This window comes from Phoenix dactylifera, chromosome 9 (genome assembly GCF_009389715.1).
Source record: "Phoenix dactylifera cultivar Barhee BC4 chromosome 9, palm_55x_up_171113_PBpolish2nd_filt_p, whole genome shotgun sequence".
Taxonomy (NCBI): Eukaryota; Viridiplantae; Streptophyta; class Magnoliopsida; order Arecales; family Arecaceae; genus Phoenix; species Phoenix dactylifera.
Genome location: NC_052400.1, coordinates 14,612,077 through 14,633,628, shown reverse-complemented (window position 1 = coordinate 14,633,628; position 21,552 = coordinate 14,612,077). Strand labels below are relative to the sequence as shown.

The following is a 21,552-nucleotide window of genomic DNA, read 5'->3' as shown; positions in this document are numbered from 1 at the left end:
TTGTTTGTTCTCTGGTATACGATTACGCCTCTACTTGACAGTGTGAGATGTGCTTAGCTTCAGAGAACTTGAGGCGAAAACCTGGAGCCGCTTCTTGTTGCTATCAGTTTGCTTCTAACGATGATTAGATTATTCTATTTGCTCATCTAGAAAACACTTGGGCAGCACTAAATTTAGGTTTTCCTTCTCATGAGATGGAGAAATTATATCCTGCACGCATGCACTGCGTGACCATGCATGCCACCAAACATATCTGCTCATTTCTATAGGTTCCAAGCGTTTATCTTAATACACCGATATAAAAACAAACGGTTGTGATCAATGGTGGTGTTGGGATATAATTTCTCTGATGAAATGTGAGTAGATCAGAAGGTGAGAAGCACGCTAGCCCAACATGATCCAAGAATAATGGTGGCAGAATCTTCTTCAATCATCTCACTGACGACCCACATAAATGGAGTTGGAGGGATAATTTATGAAAGGACGAGAATACTATACTTTGTAACTTTTGTTGGATCATTATACATTCAAATTCTTGAATCTTCCTGCCACTACAAAAACTCTAAACGCATGTCTACTCTCTCTCCCTCTCTCTCTCTCTCTCTCTCTCTCTCTCTCTCACACACACACACACACACAATTTTCTTTTGTTATTATTTGGTAGACTCACAATTTTCTTTGAAGGGTATTATCATATTCGAATTGTTGGATAAGCTTTTTCTTGAAAAAAAAAATGTTGCATATGCCTTTTGCACATGATTTGATATACACTTCGCATGAAGTGTAGGCATTGCCCATATAAACTTCATTCTAGAGGGAAGTGGTTCATTGCGGTGTAAAGACACGAGATATGCATGGAAATTTCTATATGCTGGAAATGAAATATAGAAGCCAAATGAATCTGTCGGCCGAGACAACACTCACTAGAGTTCAACTGAATAACCTTATAGAATTGAGTTGAAAAATTCTGCATCGCAAATTGGACCATCCATTTGAACATCATTCAGCCTAAGTCCTGTAAAAAACTAAAAGATTAGAATCTAGATTTTGATAGACTTTTAGAAGATACGAGCTAAATGAGGCAAAAAAATAATTGATTCTCAGCTCAATTATATAGGAATATTCAAACAAATCTTGAATGAAAAATAAGTTTCACCAACACAATGAAGATTAAAAAAGATTTGCAAGTAAATAAACCAGTATTCTCCCATTTCCTACAGCGGCAACGCGTACACTGCTATAAAAAGAGATTGTTTCAGTTTCTGGGAAAAAACCAACAAAATATTTTCAGGACAATTTTTCTTTGCATGGTCTGCTATTTTTCAGGGATACGTTTGACCTTTGCATATGTGGAATATATATGCAGTAAGTAATGAGACTTATACTAGAATACTTATGTGATTTGGTTTGTCATTGTCATAAAGAATATTTTTGTTGTGTTTGGTACGGCTAGAACTCTGAACTAGTTGACTAATGCCGATGCCAACAAAAACATAGAAACTGTGCTGTGGAGTCGTAAATTTTTGGACAAAGGGCTTTTCCGATGCGTATGCTGATTTGCTACGCTATAAGAGGTCTTTCTGGTTTGTAGTTCAGAAACTTTGATTTCAGGAGCTTCTTTGTTGCGTATAAAGGTGTATGCCTACAGGCACTCGAAGTTCCTCGGTTGAGCTTCCGTGCTCAAGCAGCAGGAAGTCTTCCCTGAGGGTAGGTCGCAGCTAATTCTTCCCATCATTTCTTGGAGAAATAACTGGTGGCACTTTCAAAGTTCCACTCTCTCTGAGCTGTTGTCAAATGGTTTAGTAGGAAAACTCATGATGAGTTACTTCCTAGTAGTGTTATATTCTTCATCAAAGTCATTGCGAACAATGGATACTGTTGCTGGAAATTGGACCCGGGGGCGGCCGCGAACCGAGGAGGAGGCGCTTCGGTGGGAGAATCGGCGGACGGCGGTTCGTCGTCTGGCGGCGTCCTCCGGGGGGTGGCCTGTGAGCGAGAACGGCAGGCGGTGGATCGTCGGCGTGCGGCTCCTTCCGGGGGAACCTGCAAGAAGCCGGTGGCCGGGCTTTCCGGCGCCGTCCCTCCGATGCCTAAGTCAGAGGGGGCCAATGTGTTCTTGGAGGAAACAGTATGTATCAGAGTTTTTTGTCTGCCTACCAGCCAGCCCCTCCTCTAAAATGGAGTGGTTCTTCTTTTATAGAGAGGTGTTGGATTACCTGTGAGATGATGGAGCAAGGTCGTCATACAGTTTGAGCATGCCGCACGATCAGGCGAATTAATGCTGTAGTGGGAGACCACGTCGGAGTCAGGAAATTGTCCTGGCTGATTGAACACTGCCGTGCTGATTTGCCGTGGAGAACTGGAGATCCGTAGGCAGCAGGCGACGTGCGCATTAATTGTGGAGTAAGTTGGAGGTCTGGAGAGGCCACGCGTGATGATTGTTGGCGGTCGTAGCAGGGTATGGTCCCTGGTTGATATGCCATGGCGTGGCCGGCAAGTAAAGCATGGTGCGGTAAGGCTGCTGCAGGGCATGGCCGCAGCATGTGGACGAGGTCGGCCTTTTGAGGTCAGCTCGGCCTTCTATAATTAGCCTTCTGTGCTCGGCAGCCTTCTGGATGAGCTCGGCAGCCTTCTGTGCTCGGCGGCCTGGATGAGCTCGGTCTGGATGAGCTCGGCAGCTTCTGTGCTCGGCCTTCTGGGCCTTAGCCTTCTGAGCTCGGCAGCTTGGATGAGCTCGGCAGCTTCTGTGCTCGGCCTTCTGGGCCTTAGCCTTCTGAGCTCGGCAGCCTGGATGAGCTCGGCCTGGATGAGCTCGGCAGCTTCTGTGCTCAGCCTTCTGGCCTTAGTCTTCTGAGCTCGGCGGCCAGGATGAGCTCGGCAGCCTTCTGTGCTCGGCGGTCTGGATGAGCTCGGCAGCTTCTGTGCTCGGCCTTCTGATCTTAGTCTTCTGAGCTCGGCAGCTTCTGTGCTCGGCCTTCTGGGCCTTAGCCTTCTGAGCTCGGCAGCCTGGATGAGCTCGGCAGCTTCTATGCTCAGCCTTCTAGCCTTAGTCTTCTGAGCTCGGCAGCCTGGATGAGCTCGGCAGCTTCTGTGCTCGGCCTTCTGGCCTTAGTCTTCTGAGCTCGGCAGTCTAGATGAGCTCGGCAGCCTTCTGTGCTCGGCGGCCTGGATGAGCTCGACAGCTTCTGTGCTCGACCTTCTGGCCTTAGTCTTCTGAGCTCGGCGGCCTGGATGAGCTCGGCAACCTTCTGTGCTCGGCGGTCTGGATGAGCTCGGCCTGGATGAGCTCGGCAGCTTCTGTGCTCGGCCTTCTGGCCTTAGTCTTCTGAGCTCGGCAGCCTAGATGAGCTCGGCAGCTTCTGTGCTCGGCTTTCTGGGTCTTAGCCTTCTGAGCTCGGCAGCCTGGATGAGCTCGGCAGCTTCTGTGCTCAGCCTTCTGGCCTTAGTCTTCTGAGCTCGGCAGCCTGGATGAGCTCGACAGCTTCTGTGCTCGGCCTTCTGGCCTTAGTCTTCTGAGCTCGGCAGCCTAGATGAGCTTGGCAGCCTTCTGTGCTCGGCGGCCTGGATGAGCTCGACAGCTTCTGTGCTCGGCCTTTTGGCCTTAGTCTTCTGAGCTCGGCAGCCTGGCCTTAGTCTTCTGAGCTCGGCAGCCTAGATGAGCTCGGCAGCCTTCTGTGCTCGGCGGCCTGGATGAGCTCGACAGCTTCTGTGCTCGGCCTTCTGGCCTTAGTCTTCTGAGCTCGGCAGCCTGGATGAGCTCGGCCTTCTGTGCTCGGCTCGGCCTATGAGCTCGGCTCAGCCTTATGAGCTCGGCTCGGCCTATGAGCTCGGCTCGCTGTCGGATTTGGGTGCTTTAATTGTATTTGTGGGGTAGTCCATTTTTCCCCCCAACAGATACAAATGTTATTTGTTTTCTGAATGATGATATGATCAAATAATATTGTTATTTTATTCCTACTGTCACCAAGTTTTTTTCTCATTTCACCAGTAAGTGATGACTTCTATTATAATCATGAATTTATCAAAAATCTCGTTGAACGCCTAGCTGGGAACCGTCTGTCTTTCATTTTAATTATGATTATTAATAGGAAATAGTGGAGAGGATCTGCTTCCCCGCGGGGGGGTGGGGGCGTATTGGTTGTAATGAAATCTATGGGTAAATAGGAACATAGGGATGTGTTTGTGGCAAACTGAATTTAAATTCCTTTGCGACGGATTTCCTTTCTGGCTTTCTCTGGTTCTACCTATTGCCATATCGTTGTATCTAATGAATTATCATAAACAGTTGCAGAATGCGAAAAATAAGTTTATAAATTCAGCACAAGGATTAAAATTTTTGCTTTTTGAGTGAACTTTGATTAAAAAAATATTATATCTTTAGATATCTAATCTTTTGATAGAATCCCAGCAATAGAACAAATTTTTTAAGCTCATTTTCTTTTGATAACGGAGGAAGATTTACATCTACTGCATTTAAATTTGAAGACTAGGATTACGTGATTTTGCATAATTATTTTTTAAATTTTTTTTTGTGCACGAGCACAGCCAATAAAATCAGAAAAAAGAAGAAGGGGCAATTCCTAATCCTTCCTCTTTTTTTTTTTTTCTTCATATGATCTGCAGCGTAGGAGGCAACCCACTATTACTTAGTGAAGAGTATGATTTATTTTGATGTAGACTTGCATTAAATCCGTTACGTGAAGAACACCATAACGGAACAGCTACCGAATTACAGCGGTACAGCTAACGGTCATACGTTATATACACGATTGAGGGAGCGTGTGGGATTACTTTCCCTCCACCCAGGCCCATCCAACCTTCCCCCACCATAAATACGACCTTTCCGACTGTACTTTTGGAAAAAGCTTTTCGCCCCCGCTCCATTGCTTTATTCTGCTCCGTGACATTAACTCCTCGGTCGATCCTGGGCGAGGACGAGGAACCCAGGAGAACTGGAGCTAGGGTTTCTATCGCCCTCCGAATCATTTCTCCCAGGTGAGTCTCCATCGGAACATTCTACGGTCTTCGTTTCTCTTTCTTTATTTCTTGCGATCTTCTCTATACGATTTCTATCGGTGATTCTTTTAGAAATTTATTTGGTTAAATCCAACTTTCTTGGAATCGGATCTTTCTTTTCTTTCTATCTTTGTTTTCTGATTGCATTTTTTTCTAATCTGGCTGCGATCTTGGGTTAAAATACATGTATTTGATCTCTTCTTTGTGTCGGATGGAACGGTCAGGTTTTGGAATTCGTGGAGAGGTAAAGAATTAGGCTTTAGTTCTAGAAAAAAAAATAGCTACAAGATATTGATGGCGGTGCAGGCTTCTGGTTTTCTTTAATTTCTTCTTGTTGTGCGTTATGCTTTCATGAGCTTACTCGGAAAAAGTAACAATTTTTTTTTAGATTTCTTTCTTGGGGATTCATTTGGTTTGATTTTTCTTGTTCTTGAAAAGGTTGGTGGGCAAATATGTTAAAGAATTTCGTAAAAGATTTTTTTTTTCGTTCTCGAATGTTTTAATGGTTGCTTAGGGCGAGATTTTTTGCTGTGCTTTTATTGTATTTGTGAATTTCTTATGTTATTTTGGTTCAATCTGAAATTATTGACTTATATTCAATTTTTATTTATTTTGAACTAGGACTTGTAATGCATTTTATATTCTATGTCAAGAGGAATTTCATATGTAATCCTGATATGAAGATGTTGTACGTCAGAGCCTGGAAGGCTTCCTTGAGCAACTATGTAGGATTCTATTAGGAAGTTTTAACATTCTCATAGTGTTTCTGGATCTTGGTTAGTTAAATTTACGAGAAGCCATGTTTAGAAATTCTTTTGTGTTGATAATGGGCTTCAGGTGTTTTGTTTTATGTTTTGATTTAGTTTAAAGTACCTTTTTAATTTGTTATTTATTATGTCATGTGGTTGACTTACATTATCGATCCTTATATCTGGTATGTGATTCAAATTCACTGATAATCTGATAAAGATTAGTATGGCCACATATATTGATATGAACTTCCAACTAAAATCTGAGATTTTCTTCAACTTAGTTCCACTGAATTCAAGATTCTTATGCATGCAATGCATGGTACAAACAATTTCCTTTCCTTCTTCTTATCTGAATAAATTCATGACCTGTACTTCCATTTTTTATGTTGTGACTATTCTTGAAGAAGATTGTACGATCTGCATAGCAGCTTAACCTTGCTGATATCTCCTTTAGCCATCAGAAATAATTTCAGTTGTGATGTTGATATGAAAATAAGTAGTGAAGCTAATATTGGATTATGTCATTTAGTATATATTATTTATTGATACAAAGAAAAGCACCGAGAGGTGGTCACTGATGACCCACTAATTCATTAGTATTTAGTGCTTGTGAGGATTGCAGTTACTGTGAAACTCATTTTAATATAACTGCAGGTCACAGGAGTAATTCTTTGTTTGAGTCTTTTTTCTCTTAATTACACACCTTGACTTTCCTAATGTAGGATGACCGATTCTTTGTTTAGTTCCTTTATCTTCTATTTCACACATTGAAAAGGTGATGGTGGGGACAAGATACCAGATAAGTAAATAGGGATGATGATGTTCAATGACAGATGCCATCATTAAGATAGTCAAGTAGCTGGGGTGTTTAGCAGCATGATAATGATAATTATGCATTTAAAGTATTTGTAATTCTGCTTGAAAAAATGACATAATGATGGATGATCAGGAACTCCAGAATATCTGATCCTTTTCGTAAAAACATTTAGTAAAATTGCTAGGATGGATTGGATTAAAGGATTTGTCTGTTCTGATAATCCAACGATGTTATGGGTTAACTAGACCTAACATAATCTTGTTTTTGAAGGTTTTGTATAGTTAAGGTTCAGTAATGGAGGCACTTGTTTGTTACAACAACTATTACATAGCCATCCTGGACCAGTGGTGATTAATTTTTCTTTTCTTTTCTTAACTTGGCTGAACTTCTTGGCTTGTTTGTCTGCTTTCAACCTACATAATAGGTTATTATTGTGTTCTCTCATTTTTTAATTGCTATCATCTTGGTCAACTGTTGCTTGTTCTACAAATTAATCTGAACCTCTTATATGAAGCATTCTTTAAAATGAAAGCATTTATCATTCTCTCTCTCTCTGCTCCATGTACATGGATTAACCATCAACATTGCAGTTGATGCCCAACTACTTGTTATATGGCCTACGTATTGCTCAAGGATACTATTATTTGCAGGATCCTATGACTTGGTTGATTCAAAATCCAAAAGCTTTTGAGAACGTACATATCAAGGTTTATGGATTAACCATTTGTTAGCTCCTATACTTTGCTTATTTGGTACAAGAATTAAGATGTTGTTTCATAGATTGCACAGCATCATGTCATTGGCATATGCTATATAACTCAATCAAGCTTCCTGCCAATTTGACTAGCTGCAACGGGTTACCAAATTGTCCTGAAGATTTATTGTGATTCATTATTTTGCAATTTGAAGTTGAACAGTGCTTCACTCCGGCTTCCATTTCTAGCATCTGATTCCTGGGGTCAGTCTGATGTTATCCTTGATCAACTCATTGTGAATATATACTTTTCTGTAGGATGAATTGTTCCAGTACATGTTTCCTGTGTCATGTTGTAATCATGAAGTGTTTTGTCCCTCCAAGACTAATATCAGATCTTATGCAGTTCAGAAAATACAAAACTCTTCCTATCTTGTGAAAATTTAAATGACCTTGCATTCATAGATTTGAGTATCAGAAAGTAGAACTGAGATATAATTAATGTAGCTGTTTTTTGATTCATTTTGCAATAAATTTAAAAGATACATTTCTTAGAGATTCGATTTGGTATAATTATTGCACTTTAGGTTTCCATGCAAGTTTCTATAATCTTTTGTCAGACCAGAATAGCATGTTTTAAAAGGGGGATGCACTATGCAAGTGGTCAAGGGATTGCATAGCTTATATGCATTATGCAGGCCGCATATCAGGTGCATATGCAGCTAGTATTTTAGATATACAAAAACAAATAAAATATATCAAATAAGATAGATAGTAATAGAAACATTTTTTAATAAATAATAGTAATATTAATAGCAATAACATCTAGCAATTAGTGCTTACTGTTTAATATTTAATTCTTAATAGCAATGATTATATCATAATTAACATATTGAAATTATTAATATACATATATCTGGTCCATCTAAAACCCACATCCAACCCAACCATCAACTTGAACCCACTCTATTTGTGTGGGCATTTATAAATAAGAGTGGCCACATACAATGATAAGTAGGCACATGTGCAATGGCATAGTGCTAATCCTATTCCATGTGCATTCATACAGTGCTAAACAAACCGTCTTTTTGACCCATATACGACCCAACTGCATATATTATCTGCATAAGGGGACAGCGTATGCATATGCGGCCTCATGCACCGCATTTTAAAACACTGCATACTAGTCACCTTGCTGTTGTTTTGAAAAATGTTTTTAACGTAATTTGAATTGCAGCATGATTGTTTTCTATTTGTATTGGTAAGAAATGATCTTAGGTCCTATGCTGGTGAAGGCTTGTTACTGTTGTCGTTCTTTTTTGTTAAATTGGTTCCTTGTGCCTAGTCAATTTTTTGGTTCAGTTTTTAATAATAAAGTAAGGTTGCTGAACTGTCCTAGTTTCCAATTCAAAACTTATTGTTTAATTTCTAGTATATTTCAGCCTCCAAAGTGAGTGCATCATTTGTACCCTTTATGCAAGTAGCGATCAGCTAGGTATGAGGCATTTTGGTACATAAAGGCTAACTTTACTTTCTGTCACCTTGTTGTTTCTGTAGAAAAAAAGTTAGACATTACTCTTGCAAGTAATTATTTTTTGCTATTCTTTTCAAAACTGGCTTTTGACACCTTTAAGGTGTTATCTAAGTATTCTCATCATTAGAACAAAATATCGGGATTTTATGGTTCCTTCTTTTGGGATTTTTCATCAGGTGGTTTCCTCTTACACCATCCCTCGAAGGCTTTACACTAGCCATACTGCTAATGATGGTAGCTTAATTTAGGATGCAAGTCTCACTGGTCGTAAATCATAATTGTTCTGTCCTGACTCTACAGCTCTCTTGCTTTGATTTTCCCTCTCTTGTTCACATGAATGCTACCTTTTTGATTCTATTCTCTTTATGCAAGTTCAGCTGATTTCCGATAACATCCAATGCGGGTGATTCTATTTACTTCTTTTTGCAGATAGCTGCATGTTGAGGGTAAGATAACCATTTAGTTTCAACTTATTTGCTAGTTTTGAATCACAAACATCTGTGCTTAAGTAGCATAAATGATTAATGAACCAACTCCTTTTTTAAAGTCTTCGAAAGTGTAAGACATTACATGCTGTATTAATTATAGAGAATTTGTTGGTACAAAGATGTCATCAAGCTGAAATTACTGATGAGGGAATTATAGAGAATTTGTTGGTACCGGTCAGTAATGATTATCAAATGTGTTATGAGGGAATTCTGTTTCTTATTAACAGAAGCGAAATCTAAATTCCGAGCTGTATTATTCATATCAGAAGTAACCTATGCCATTATATTTTTCTAGAGTTAACTATCAGAAATTAAATATGCTTAATAAGTAGGTGACAGTTTGTTGCTTCCCTTAATTTTCCTCAACTTAGTGGCAGTGTCATCCTATTCCTTCTTTTAAATTTTGTATGTTTGTTTTTTATAATTATCCCTGAAGATTTATTTTATTGTGATTTTGACAGATCTGCTCCTACCAATATTATGATGCAAGGGAAGTCTCTTTTGAATCCATATGCCACTCCCTATGTGCCTCTCTCAAAGGTTATTGCTGGAGTAAGTTTTGAAAGAGGGAATAAGGCCACCCAGGAGATATTGGGTGATGCTGAAAACAAGGAAGTCATTGAGAAGTCTGCAGACTACCAGCTAGCAGACTCTGATTCTGTGGATTATGACGTCCAGCACTTAGGGAATCTTGAAGCTTCCAATGAGTCATCCAGAAAGATTGGTGACCCGTGGAATTCTGATGACACTTTCCAAGATGTGATTCCTTTAAGTAAGAAGCAAAGTGTGATGGATGATCCCAATCTGATAATGGATTTGCTCTCATCCTTGTTTCCCAATATTTCTATAGAATCACTTGCTGAATTGTTGAATGCAAATCATGGTGATCTGAATCAGACAATCGATGTGCTGGAGCAGCTTGAGGTACCCACTTATGCACTTCATCTGGTGATCTAACATTTTTATGATACTCGACCTTCTAATCTTCTGTTCTATTTATCTACCCTGTTCAAGTCCTATTGTATGACGATTCATTTTATTATTTAACTTGTTTGATCATAATCTGAAAGTCATAATTTAATTTTGTTGAGGCCTGTTTGGATATTTCTATAGTATTGGGCTGGAAATCCTATAGGAATTGAGCCTGTTATACTGGTTATCCTGTAGGAAACTTCTGTAGCCTATGATCTTGTTGGTTATGCTGGCCCAATTCACAAATCCTATAAAATTTTCAGCCTAATCATGTATGATACCCAAAAAGGCCCTAAGAAGTCTTTTTTTTTTTCTCTTAACGAGATTCGGGCTGGCCCAGTACAAAGCTATTTCTGGGTACTTATGAATGTAGGCCTAGCTTAACATGTAATCCTATATTCTTGTTGGTTGTACTGGACCAATCCACAAAACCAATAGAATTTTCGGCCCAGTCATCCAAACATGCCCTAAGTGTCTAAAAATTCCCTTTGGAGTTGGGATTCAATGAATTTGACAGGTTTTTTTTAAAAAAAAATATGAACTCACAAAATGTGATCATGCGCAGTATGAAGGTGATGAGGTGGAGAACTCTGCTGAAACTTCTGAGACTAGCAACAGTTTGGATGATCCTTCCGGGAGAGCTAATGCAAGCGGGATAAGCAGTTCAATTTGATCTGCCCAAAGGGGTCAAAAGTTTGACCATCTATATATAGTGCATTCTGTAGAGGTTATGCTGTAAGTTCTGTTGGGAGTAGCATAAGATATTAGATCTCTTTTACTTTATTGTTTACATAAGGGTTTTCACCTCATATATGCTTGCTGCAAGCGTGTGGTCTGTTCCTGAATTTGTTAATGGTTGTACAGTTCTTTTCTGCCTTTGTCTTATCGGCCTTTATTGATCTAGTAGGTTCAACTTTTCATCAATGGTCATCAATCTCTCCTTTTTCCAACCTTCTCTCCTTGGCTGTGTTTTCATGTGTGTGTATATATGCATGCATATATGTATGTACATACGTACGTTTAAGTACGTATGTACTTACATATGTAGGTATATATTCATATATGCATGTATGCATGCATGCATGCATTCATTTAGTACTCCTAAAATCATGGATTTGTCCAAAATATTTTAACTTAAATTTGCTCTCTTATTATTAAAATTATATTGATTTTAATCGCTAATTTAATGTCTATTATTTATGGAAATTAAATCCCTTATTTAACCCATTAGAATTATATCAAATTAAATCATTTGTGAAGTAACTAACACATTAATCCCATATTAAAATAAAACATTAATGTATGATTTTATAGACTAAAGAAATGGTTGGTTTGTTATAAACCATTTTTAATCTCGAATAGTATCTCTATATATATGATAGAATGGGAAATGTTGGAGTATATGTATTTTCACCCTTCCACTCTCGTTCCTCCTTTCTTCCTTTTATGTCATGGTTCCCTCCGGCTTGCACTTTTAAGAACCATAGAATTGCCAAATATTAGCACAAGATATATTGATCTAAGAGGATCATCTTGATGCGGTTGGCTACTATGAGAAAGATTAGATAAGATCATATCTTCGTTTTATTGTCATCTCTATTTAAATCAATCCATTTTGATATTCTGGTGAAGAAGGATTAGAAGACAGGATCAATGAGACTAGGATCTATTTGAAAAGCTAACTCCTTTATTTGGTTTGAGTTTCTCTTTAATCTCTATACTCATAAAATCATACAATAGTTTTGCTTCCCTGCTTTTACTTGTTAATTTAAATTGCTTTATATGTCTTGGATTAGCCTAGGATAGCTGAACTTGATGATATTCGCATTATAACATTATGGATATGGATAACAAAAGTTAAATGGTTTGATAATGACCCAAGTTGAATCACAATTGTTTAGCTGTCAAATGTTTAGCAACTTGAGCATAACATGATTTTTAAAAGCTTTCTAAAACCTAGAAGTACAATTAACAGTTGGTCTCAAGGCTAACAACTAGATGCCATTGGACTTGCTACATGTCTCAGTTTTACTTGTTCATTGGAAACATATAAAAATGCAGCTACTTCTATTCCGTTCTCTTATAATTTTAACTAGCATGAAACTAATAACCTATTGTGCAAGTTGACAGTCTCCACCTATAGTTTGGAACATGATATAATTTTATATCATACTAATACTTCCAATTGTGAATCTTATCGAGATTTTTTACTTATTTTGATATAGACACCTTAGGATACAAGGTGATGTAAATTAACTTAGATCATCATTATGGATCATTATTCATTCATTTAACAGAACAGTGTTTATCTCATTAGATATGATGATAATGGATGACAATCCAATCGAAAACTCCTGGAATGTTCTGATGTCTTTTAGGCGAATTTGGATTGACAGGAGGGTGTTATCAGTCTCTCTTGGAGAAGGAGATGGGCTCTTCGCAGAGGGTGATGGAGACCGAGACTTTGTAGTGGTGGAAATCTATGAGCTTCCGGCATTGAGGATGGCAGGTTGCCGGAGTTTAGACATCCGGCGGGGTCATGGATGAAGTGGCGGAGGTGGAAACCGGGTAAATGCTTCTTCTTAAAATGTAGACCTTACTACAGGCGTCCGCATACATCATTCTATGCGGATTTACCCGATAGAAACATTATGCGGAACTTCTCATTTCCCATTTCCCTGTCCGCATTGTCCAACTTATGCGGAGGCCTATATAAATATTTCTATGCGGATTTGCTTATCGCAGAGAACTTTTATGCGAACATCTCATTTCCGCGTATAGCTTCCATGCAGTCTTTGTTCCGCATAGAAAATGTATGCGTTGCTTTCCGTTTACGCGGACGTTCGTATATTTTCTTATATGCGGATTTCCTCCGCACAGGAAATATATGCGGACCTTATGGTTTCCGCATGTTTTCTACGCGGATTTGCTTCCACATAAAAATTTTATGCCCCACTTCCGCACCAACGTTTCCTCCCTTCCCCTCGTCCACCCCGCTCCACTGACTCCGATGCCGCCGGCAAATCCTTCCATCCCACCGCTCCAGTCCTGCACCTCTGTGATTGGATTCTCGTGGCTCCTCCTGTCTCCCCCGTCGGACCATTTTATGGCTTTGGTCGGATGCATTGCTAAATATGCGATGCTCGTGAGATGTACCCAAACAGCTATGAGCGATGAAGACGTGCAAGGCACTCAGACCGTCTTTAGCATTTCCGAAAGGGAAATGAACACAGCCTGTTCGACGAAATCGCTACAAGAAAATGATTGCAAGCCATGATCCACATGGGGACACTAGATTTGGTGGCCAAGATTCTTGTTGTCTCCTTATCTCACCACCCTATCGGTCGTTGGTTTATAAGTGGAAGAGGCAACATGATCGACCCATCACATTCGAAAGGTATTCCTGCAATAGAAAGCAAAGATGGGCCTGTCATGTCCGGTCCATTAGCTTGCCATCTTCCAGGGCTTTCACTGTCGCGCTCAGAGTCAAAGAAGAGCCTATCGGAGTCGAGAGGGGTCGTCTGGTGGACTGAGAGGGCTGGGGAATCTCTATGGTTGCATTGAGGAACTCCTCCACTTGCCGAGCAACCAAAATCCATTGGACTGCTGGACATTTAATAATTTTATTGGCATCAATATTTAAAACAACGATGATGCCGAACGGGCCTTTATGTGGTATATTTAGAGCAATTAATATATAGCTCGTGCAATGCTTTAATCTAAGAAAAAGCTAGGTAGCCCCGCTTGGCTCTTTCCTATGCTTCTCCACGCCTGGAGTAGAGGAGAATCCGCATTCCCGATCGTTTAAGAAAGGAATTAAACAAAAACTCCTGAGATACCCTCAAATCAACCCATCTACCCTTCTCTGCTCCGGGTGCATCTTTGCCTCTTCCTCTCCCATTCTGGTGCTCCCCATCACCCATCCCAAAGCCCAATCTTTTTCTGGCTGTTTTGGTCTTCAGTTTCTAGCAAAACATGAAGCCTGGGTTGTTAGAGTTGCCTGGGAATGTTACCATGCTGGAAAGAGATGATGGTGGCCAGCACCGATGGAGTGGATGCAGGGATTCCTTGCCTACAAATGCAAAGAGGCAGCATGTTAGGATAATAAGGGTAAAAAAATAGCAGAGATATGAGGATAGTATTTAACTAATTTTGTCTCTATTTCTCTCGCAACAGCTCTGCCGTTGATGTGTGGGCTGGGCGCTCTCAATTATCGTCTGACGCTGTCCTAGAGTCGAAGAAGTTCTTGAGTTGGACCTTGGATTAGATCTCTAAAGAAACATATTTTACATTAAATTACAGTAATTTCACTTCATTTATAATACGGTACAAAATCAAAACACTCTAAAAATATATGTTATAAAGTTGATTGATCTCTTAAATCAAGCAATCAAGACATGTAAGTTACAGAATTAAGTACATCTCTGGAATATAACAATGGAGAAATATGAGTGATAAAATTAAATGGAACATTGGATTAGAACACTCGAGAAACATAATAGGATCAGAACTGTCGAGGAACATATGTTATTACAGTATTCTCATTTTATTTATGACAGCATTAGCCAACTCAAGAATTATACATTATAAAATTGGATGACTCGGGATGTTACAAAGTTGAATCACGCAGGGACAGAACAATGGAGAAACGTTATGGAATTAAATGACAAAGGAATGGAACAGTCAAGAAAGATGAGTAACAGAATTAAAATAGAAGCTGAATTAGAATAGACCATATATGAAAAAAGCCATATAAGGAGGGGGTTTGCATCTGAACCATTCCGTCTCTAGGGAGGAAGGCAGGAAGAGATGAAGAAACCAAAGCCATTGTACACAACATCCTTCATCTTATCGTCCAATACCATCCATACCTAAATACCTCATGGAATGCAGGAAACCCATAGCTGCCTCTTTGTTGCTCGAGCGTTAGCTCTGCGCCTCCTTTGGAGTCCACCGTGAGGCAAAGGTCCATGCAACGACATGCAGGATCTCTCGGGCTCCACCATTAGTGCTCGGATGCTTGGTCTTCGGTGGCCGAGCTCTCTGATGGCATGTAAAAAAGAGTTGGCCTTTGAGCACGCATAGGGACCCGACCGGCCTGCACCGAGCTACAACAGAAGCAGCTCTACCTGGCTTGGCATTGCGACCACTTACAGCTCTTCCTTTTCCACTACCAGAGCTACACTCTGCCTAAAGGGAGCACAGTTGTATAATGAAGGCAAAGACATGAGGTACTACCATTTGTTCCTGGAAGGAAGGAGGACAACCCCGCTAATGAAAAGCTGGCACATTAAATAATTTCAGATCATTGTAATTGTAACATGAGTATTTGAGATGTTTGCTTTCTGATGATCAGCATTAGCTTTCAGATAGTAAGTACATCATACCTGTGTCACATTTATAGGCATGGTTGCATGTAAATATTTTTCCTCGATCTAATATAATATAAAAAAGATCCTACTATTTTTGTTGCTATTTCAGATATAAAGGTAAATTAAGCAAACATGTGAGCAAGCAGTCTGGTTGGTCCTAATTTTGCTGTTGAAATTCCTCCCTCCCACCCCCTGGAGCTCTGTTAAAACATGATCCAATGAAATGTCCTATTTGTTAAAAAAAGAGAAGAAGAAAAGAAGTATGGGAACCATCATTGAGAGAGATGCTCTTTAACTACAAGGATCTTGTTTAAGTGACAGGTGCTGCGATGTCGTAGAATCTGTTATGATAACTTTGGATGCTTTACATTACATTAGAAGCATGTGAAGCTACCTGTATGGCAGATATTATACAAATGTTATGAACGCACAAGAGTACTATTTAATTTTGGAAGGTATCTGTATAACCTTCTCTCGCCATGCTTTTCAATTTGAAGGAGTTATCGCCGTGAAGCATGGATCCTATGCGGTGGATGCTCGGATCGGATCACTACCATGTCATCCATCTCAGAAATAGAAGATTCTTGCACAATCTAGATTAAAGTAATGCTAAGCAAATCCCAAATAAGATTATATTCTTTGTATAATAAGTACTCCATAACCTTAATAAAATATCTTAAACCACTTCTTTTAGTACCTCAACATTGGGGACATAAAATTCTTACTAAAATCATGGCTGCTGTCAATAAAAGAAATAGCAATTTACTTATGCGCAAGAAAGCTTGGTAACTGTTGTCATCATGTACCTGTGAATTCCCCAAAGGGTCCAGCCTGCTGGAGGCAATGATTGACACGAGAAAAATAATTAGGTGATTACTCTGCCTCCTCTAGGATAAAAGTCCCCAATAATGCTGTTATGAGCTGTTTTTTTTACCATTATGACCTGTAAAATAGCTTGGAGATCTATCTCTCAACATTTAATCCAAATGATGGCTGAAAAGAATTAATGATCCAAAATCTACCTGTTATTTAACCATGATGGTATTATCTAATGCTTGGCCGTTGGTGCATATGATAGACCAGAAAATTACGCCATAAAGGCTGTGCCACAAACTAGATTAGTGTTTCTTAAGAAGTGTATTTTATAATAATTCTACGAACATTATTGCTACACAATATTATGGCAGAGCAAGGTTAAAATAATCGACTGCTCTAATGGTTATGGACGGAATCTGTTATGTTTTATACATAATAATAATGATAATAAATTATATAACAGCACCAGTTTACTTTTAATTTTTACATTGCCCAACTATATAAATAAAATAATATTTTTAAATTTAAACCATTATAATAGCAGAATAAATAATTTTTTATTCAATATATTGTGATTGGAATATGTAACGGTGCTATTTTTTAGTTATTTATTGTCATATTCCATTATAACAGTAAATAATGTTCGTTGGATTGTTATTATTTAATGTCAAACAATTTTGATGAGACGGATATCAAAGGAGAGGGGGAAAAAAAAAAGGCACTGTAATGTTAGCTAATAACGGTCGTAGGGGAAGAGCACTTTACTGAAGTCCCCCTGTGCTAAAGCGAAGAGGAGTTCCTGGTTGACGCGATCCTGTCAAGTCGCTGTTGGTTTGCCCCTTTACCAATTTTTTTTTTAGCATTAAACGTCAACATCATGTCTCCTCCTCCATCTCTCTCTGTGTCTTTTCCCACATCTATGGTCCTGCTTTGGCCGTTGGATGGCTTTTTGCAAGCTAAGATTGAGAGGTCTGCTATATATTTTTACTAGAAAAAGTAGCCTTCCCTTGCTGTACGCCACTCTCTCTCTCTCGTTCTCTCTGTTTAGGCAGTCTTCTGGAGAAACTTGAAACAGGAGCATATTTTTAATCAAATAAAAGGAGTGTGGGTGTGTGTATCAAATTTACTATGCTAGGACTGAATAGCCATTCGCCCATGCGGGGTTAAGTGTGATAAATAGAGGGAGGTGGGTGGGAGTGGGGAGGTATTTTCTAGTGCCGGAGATAAGCCTTCATGCAATCATTTTCCCCACATCTTTAGCTGCGAGTAGCTCTCTCTCTCTCTCTCTCTCACTCACTCACTCTCTCACTCACACTCCGCAGAGAGAAGACTGGGTTTTCTTGTAGTTTGATCTCAAACAGCAACTGAAATGGTTAAAGGTGGAGACTTCAAGGTCCTCAAAATCCAGGTAACTCTTGCTCCTCTTCCGCTCCTCTCGCTCTCGCTCTCTGTCTCTCCCTCCTTGGGTGTCTTCTAAGAAGAGTATTTGAAAGAAATATTTTGTTTCTTGCAGACATACATACTCAAAGTGAACATGCACTGCGATGGATGCAAGGAGAAAGTTAAGAAGCTCCTCCGAAAAATTGAGGGTACTCGATCACCCTGTTTCATTTTCTTGGTTCCCCCCCAAGTTTCTTCTGATTTGCTTGTTTCTTTTTACTTATTTGAATATGGTTTTCCAGACAGGAGACCCCTCTTTTTTACATAAAATTTTGTCAGGTTGTTTGCAATATAAGAAAAAGTTGAAACAAATGTAAGATTTTCTTGTTATTTCTTAAGTTAAAACAGTTTTCTGGGTGACACTTTTTAACTGCTGGTAAAATGGAGGCACATGGAACTTCGCTAGCTTCTAAGCAAAACTGAGAGTTGATCCGAAACCCATAAGAGCTCACCCAAATATTCCGTATTGGAGGCTATTGGAGTATCTCTGCTCTACCAAGAAGAGTGTCTATGGGCATATCATGTAGATCAGCATAAATGTATTTCGTTGTAGAACTTCCCCTTTGTTCTTCCATCTGTTTAGCCTTTCCCCATCTTTCTTCTTCTTTTTTCTTTTTTTTTTTCCTGCGAACTGATTGAAGTGGTGCGTGGAAATGGAAGAAAAAGTTATACCTTTACCTTTCTATCCAAACCTGGCTCATTTCCTTCTGAACTCTTTGAGCACCCGAAATATGACGACACCTGCTGCAGCCAAGTAGTCCAAGGGACACAAAAATGGAACTGTAACCACGCCAGTCTTATATATCCGTATTTTATTATCTAATGTTTCTTTATTTGCATCTGATTCAGGAGTCTGCTCGGTAAGCATAGATGTGGAGCACCAGAGGGTCACTGTCACAGGAAATGTGGACTCTGGAACTCTGATCAAGAAGCTGGCCAGATCTGGCAAGCGTGCAGAGATCTGGTCTCAGAAAACCAGCAGCCAAAACCCCAAGACCAACCAACAGAAGCAACAGAAGCAAGCTGCTGCTGCTGCTGCTGCTGCCCATCCGATGAAGGATGGCCAAAAGAACAACAAAGACGAAGGCAAGCAAGGCCTCATCCAAGGCCTCCAAGCCTTCAAGAATCAGCACAATAAGCTTTCCTCGTTGAGCTCTGATGAGGAGGATTATTATGATGATGATGATGACGACGACGAAGATGATGGCCTAGACGAGCTGCCTTTCCTCAATATGAACCAAATCAATTTTCTGAGACAGGCGAGCAATGCAGCAGCCAATGCAAAGAAAACTGGCCATGGTAATCCTATGGGGAATGGTAACAGTGGAGCTGGAAACAAGGGTGGAGGAAATCCCAACCAGAATCAGATGAAGAACCCAAATGGATCGCAGCAAAAGGGTATCGATGTTCCGGGTCATAGCAAAATCGTCAATGGTGTCCACTTGGGTGGTGGTAATCCTCATGCAGGCGAGGGAAGACGGGTGAATGACATCAATGGCATGATGATGGGCCTCCATGGGCTTGGTGCGAACAAAGGTGGCGGCTTTCAGGGAAATGGATTCCCTGGTTACACAAGGTTCCCATCAAATGGTGAGGGAAATGGCGGGCATCATCAATCCCCCATGATGGTGAACATGCAAGGGTATCAGGCCCATCCATCATCCATCATGAACAACCTGAGAGGGCACAACAATAACATGATGATGCATCCCAGCACATACATGCAGCCTCAGATGATGTACCATAGGTCCCCTCAGATACCTCCTTACACTGGTTACTACCACCACTTGTATCCAAACCCGTACCATCCCAATAACCAGTCAGAAAATGATGACTATGGTGTCCATCTTTTCAGCGACGAGAACACCAAGGGTTGTATTGTGATGTAGAAGCGGTTCATTGCTTGAAGTTTTTTCTTTCCTTTTTTTTTTCTTTTTAGTTCTTCGTTGTGGCAATGGCCTTATGGATTCTTCCTATGGTTAGTGCATTAGTTTGGTGCTTAAAACTGATGGCTTTCTGGATATTTACTTCAAGCAGCTATGGAACATATATATTAATGTAATTTACTATTTTGTGCTTTCCACTGTCTCTGTTACCAGTTACCACTGACTGGTTTTGTGTTAAAGGTTTCGGTGTCTGTGCTTATGGGCTTTTGGGTTCTAATTATAATGTCCATATGCCCATGAGTGACATTAAACAACTGAATAGAAAAAGAAACGCTGAATGGATGAGTCGCTATAGTTAGTCAACATTGGGCTCTGCCAGATTTGTCCCACATTTCAATTTAATGGTAAAGTAGCTGGCAGCATCCCATGAGAGAAAATATTTGCCAACTGAGCAGAGTACTGATATATTACCTCTCCTTCTCAAAGATTCACTCTCCCCAAGACTGTCATGGATAAAGTGGCACAAGAAGATTAATGGGAGTTAATAAATCAACTAGCTTAAATAAGGATGCAAGGGTAATGAACTATGAATACGACAACATCTAATGTGATTTTTTTTTTTGAAAAAAAAAGGCTCTTGCAATATAATAACATTCAACTCAGAAGCACGGTTCAGATCCACAGTCCACAAGTGGGTGGAAAAGAATTAATTCCATTGGATGAAAGGCAATCAGGCATGATAAGACCAAGATGTCGATTAGATTAAATTTAATTTTATGATCCAAAGATATATTTCTTTCTTCCCTGCAGTCAACTTACATTCACAGATAGCGAGGTAGTCAGCAGCCCTTCTCTTGAAGTTACCCATGGGTGCAGAGAGTAGTTCCCAGCATCCAAGTGATATCCACTTACCAGTCCTCTCTTGCTTTGGCTGGTAGGGCACATGGAGACCAGAACAGAGGGACCTGGAGACCAAAAGCTGGGAACATCTTGTAACAAGCAAAGCCAAAGCACTGCACACCATACACACCTTCTCTAGACTTTGATAGACAGCTTTAGTATCATTGGAGAATGTTGAGACCTGCTTTTGCTAAAGGGATATGATGACATAAAGGCTGATGATCTGTGAAGGGAATTGAGGTACCGGGACTGGCCGCTGGAAGCAGCAGAGCTATTGCCTTTTTGACTTCCAGGTATGGAGCACCGTTGCTTCGTACCACTTCAGACCTACAGAATGGTAGATCACCAGCCAAACTGCAGCTGGTGGAACAGACCAAAACTTGGAACGGTTGGTCAGGTTTGGGCTCGCATGTTGCTTTGGGTTGGAACTGAACGATTTACTGAACCCAATCTGAAAAGACCAGACCTCACTTATTCAAGAGACAATGAACGAAAACAAACTACATCCTTTGGAACCAAACTAGACCAACCTCAGAAGCAGTTTCTGAAACATAACTATGATTACTAAATCTCTCCAATGCTTTGATCCCGATGACACCTTGAACTTTGATCGACTTGCATTTGTCATTCTCTCAGTTGTGGCCAACTCACAACAGATCAGATGAATAATATTAGACTTAGTCCAACACAATTAAACGAACAGGTTCAAGCATGAATAATGCTTGGACCAAATTAGATCAACCTGACAGCATCAACCAGAAGTACAATGATCAGATCTTGGCCAACTATTTATGCCTGGCTTCAATCCTGGCTAAAATGATGGAGGAATCAGTAGCTAATAGTATAAAAATACCATGCAACTTGA

At 40.0% G+C, this 21,552-nt stretch overlaps 2 protein-coding genes across 2 annotated transcripts; both read left to right on the top strand.

The window, feature by feature from the left end:
• Window positions 1–4,748: 4,748 nt before the first annotated feature.
• On the top strand, window positions 4,749–13,074 carry LOC103719000 (polyadenylate-binding protein-interacting protein 6). Its single transcript, XM_008808042.4, has 4 exons — window positions 4,749–4,995; window positions 9,763–10,225; window positions 10,839–11,008; window positions 12,670–13,074. Exons 2-3 carry the CDS (start codon window positions 9,782–9,784, stop codon window positions 10,944–10,946), a joined length of 552 nt encoding a protein of 183 aa, XP_008806264.2. The 5' UTR covers window positions 4,749–4,995; window positions 9,763–9,781; the 3' UTR covers window positions 10,947–11,008; window positions 12,670–13,074.
• Window positions 13,075–17,497: 4,423 nt separating this feature from the next.
• LOC103718999 (heavy metal-associated isoprenylated plant protein 37-like) lies at window positions 17,498–19,984 on the top strand. Its single transcript, XM_008808041.4, has 3 exons — window positions 17,498–17,869; window positions 17,975–18,050; window positions 18,751–19,984. The coding sequence occupies exons 1-3, from the start codon at window positions 17,831–17,833 to the stop codon at window positions 19,788–19,790; spliced, it is 1,155 nt and encodes a 384-aa protein (XP_008806263.2). The 5' UTR covers window positions 17,498–17,830; the 3' UTR covers window positions 19,791–19,984.
• The last annotated feature ends 1,568 nt before the right edge of the window (window positions 19,985–21,552 follow it).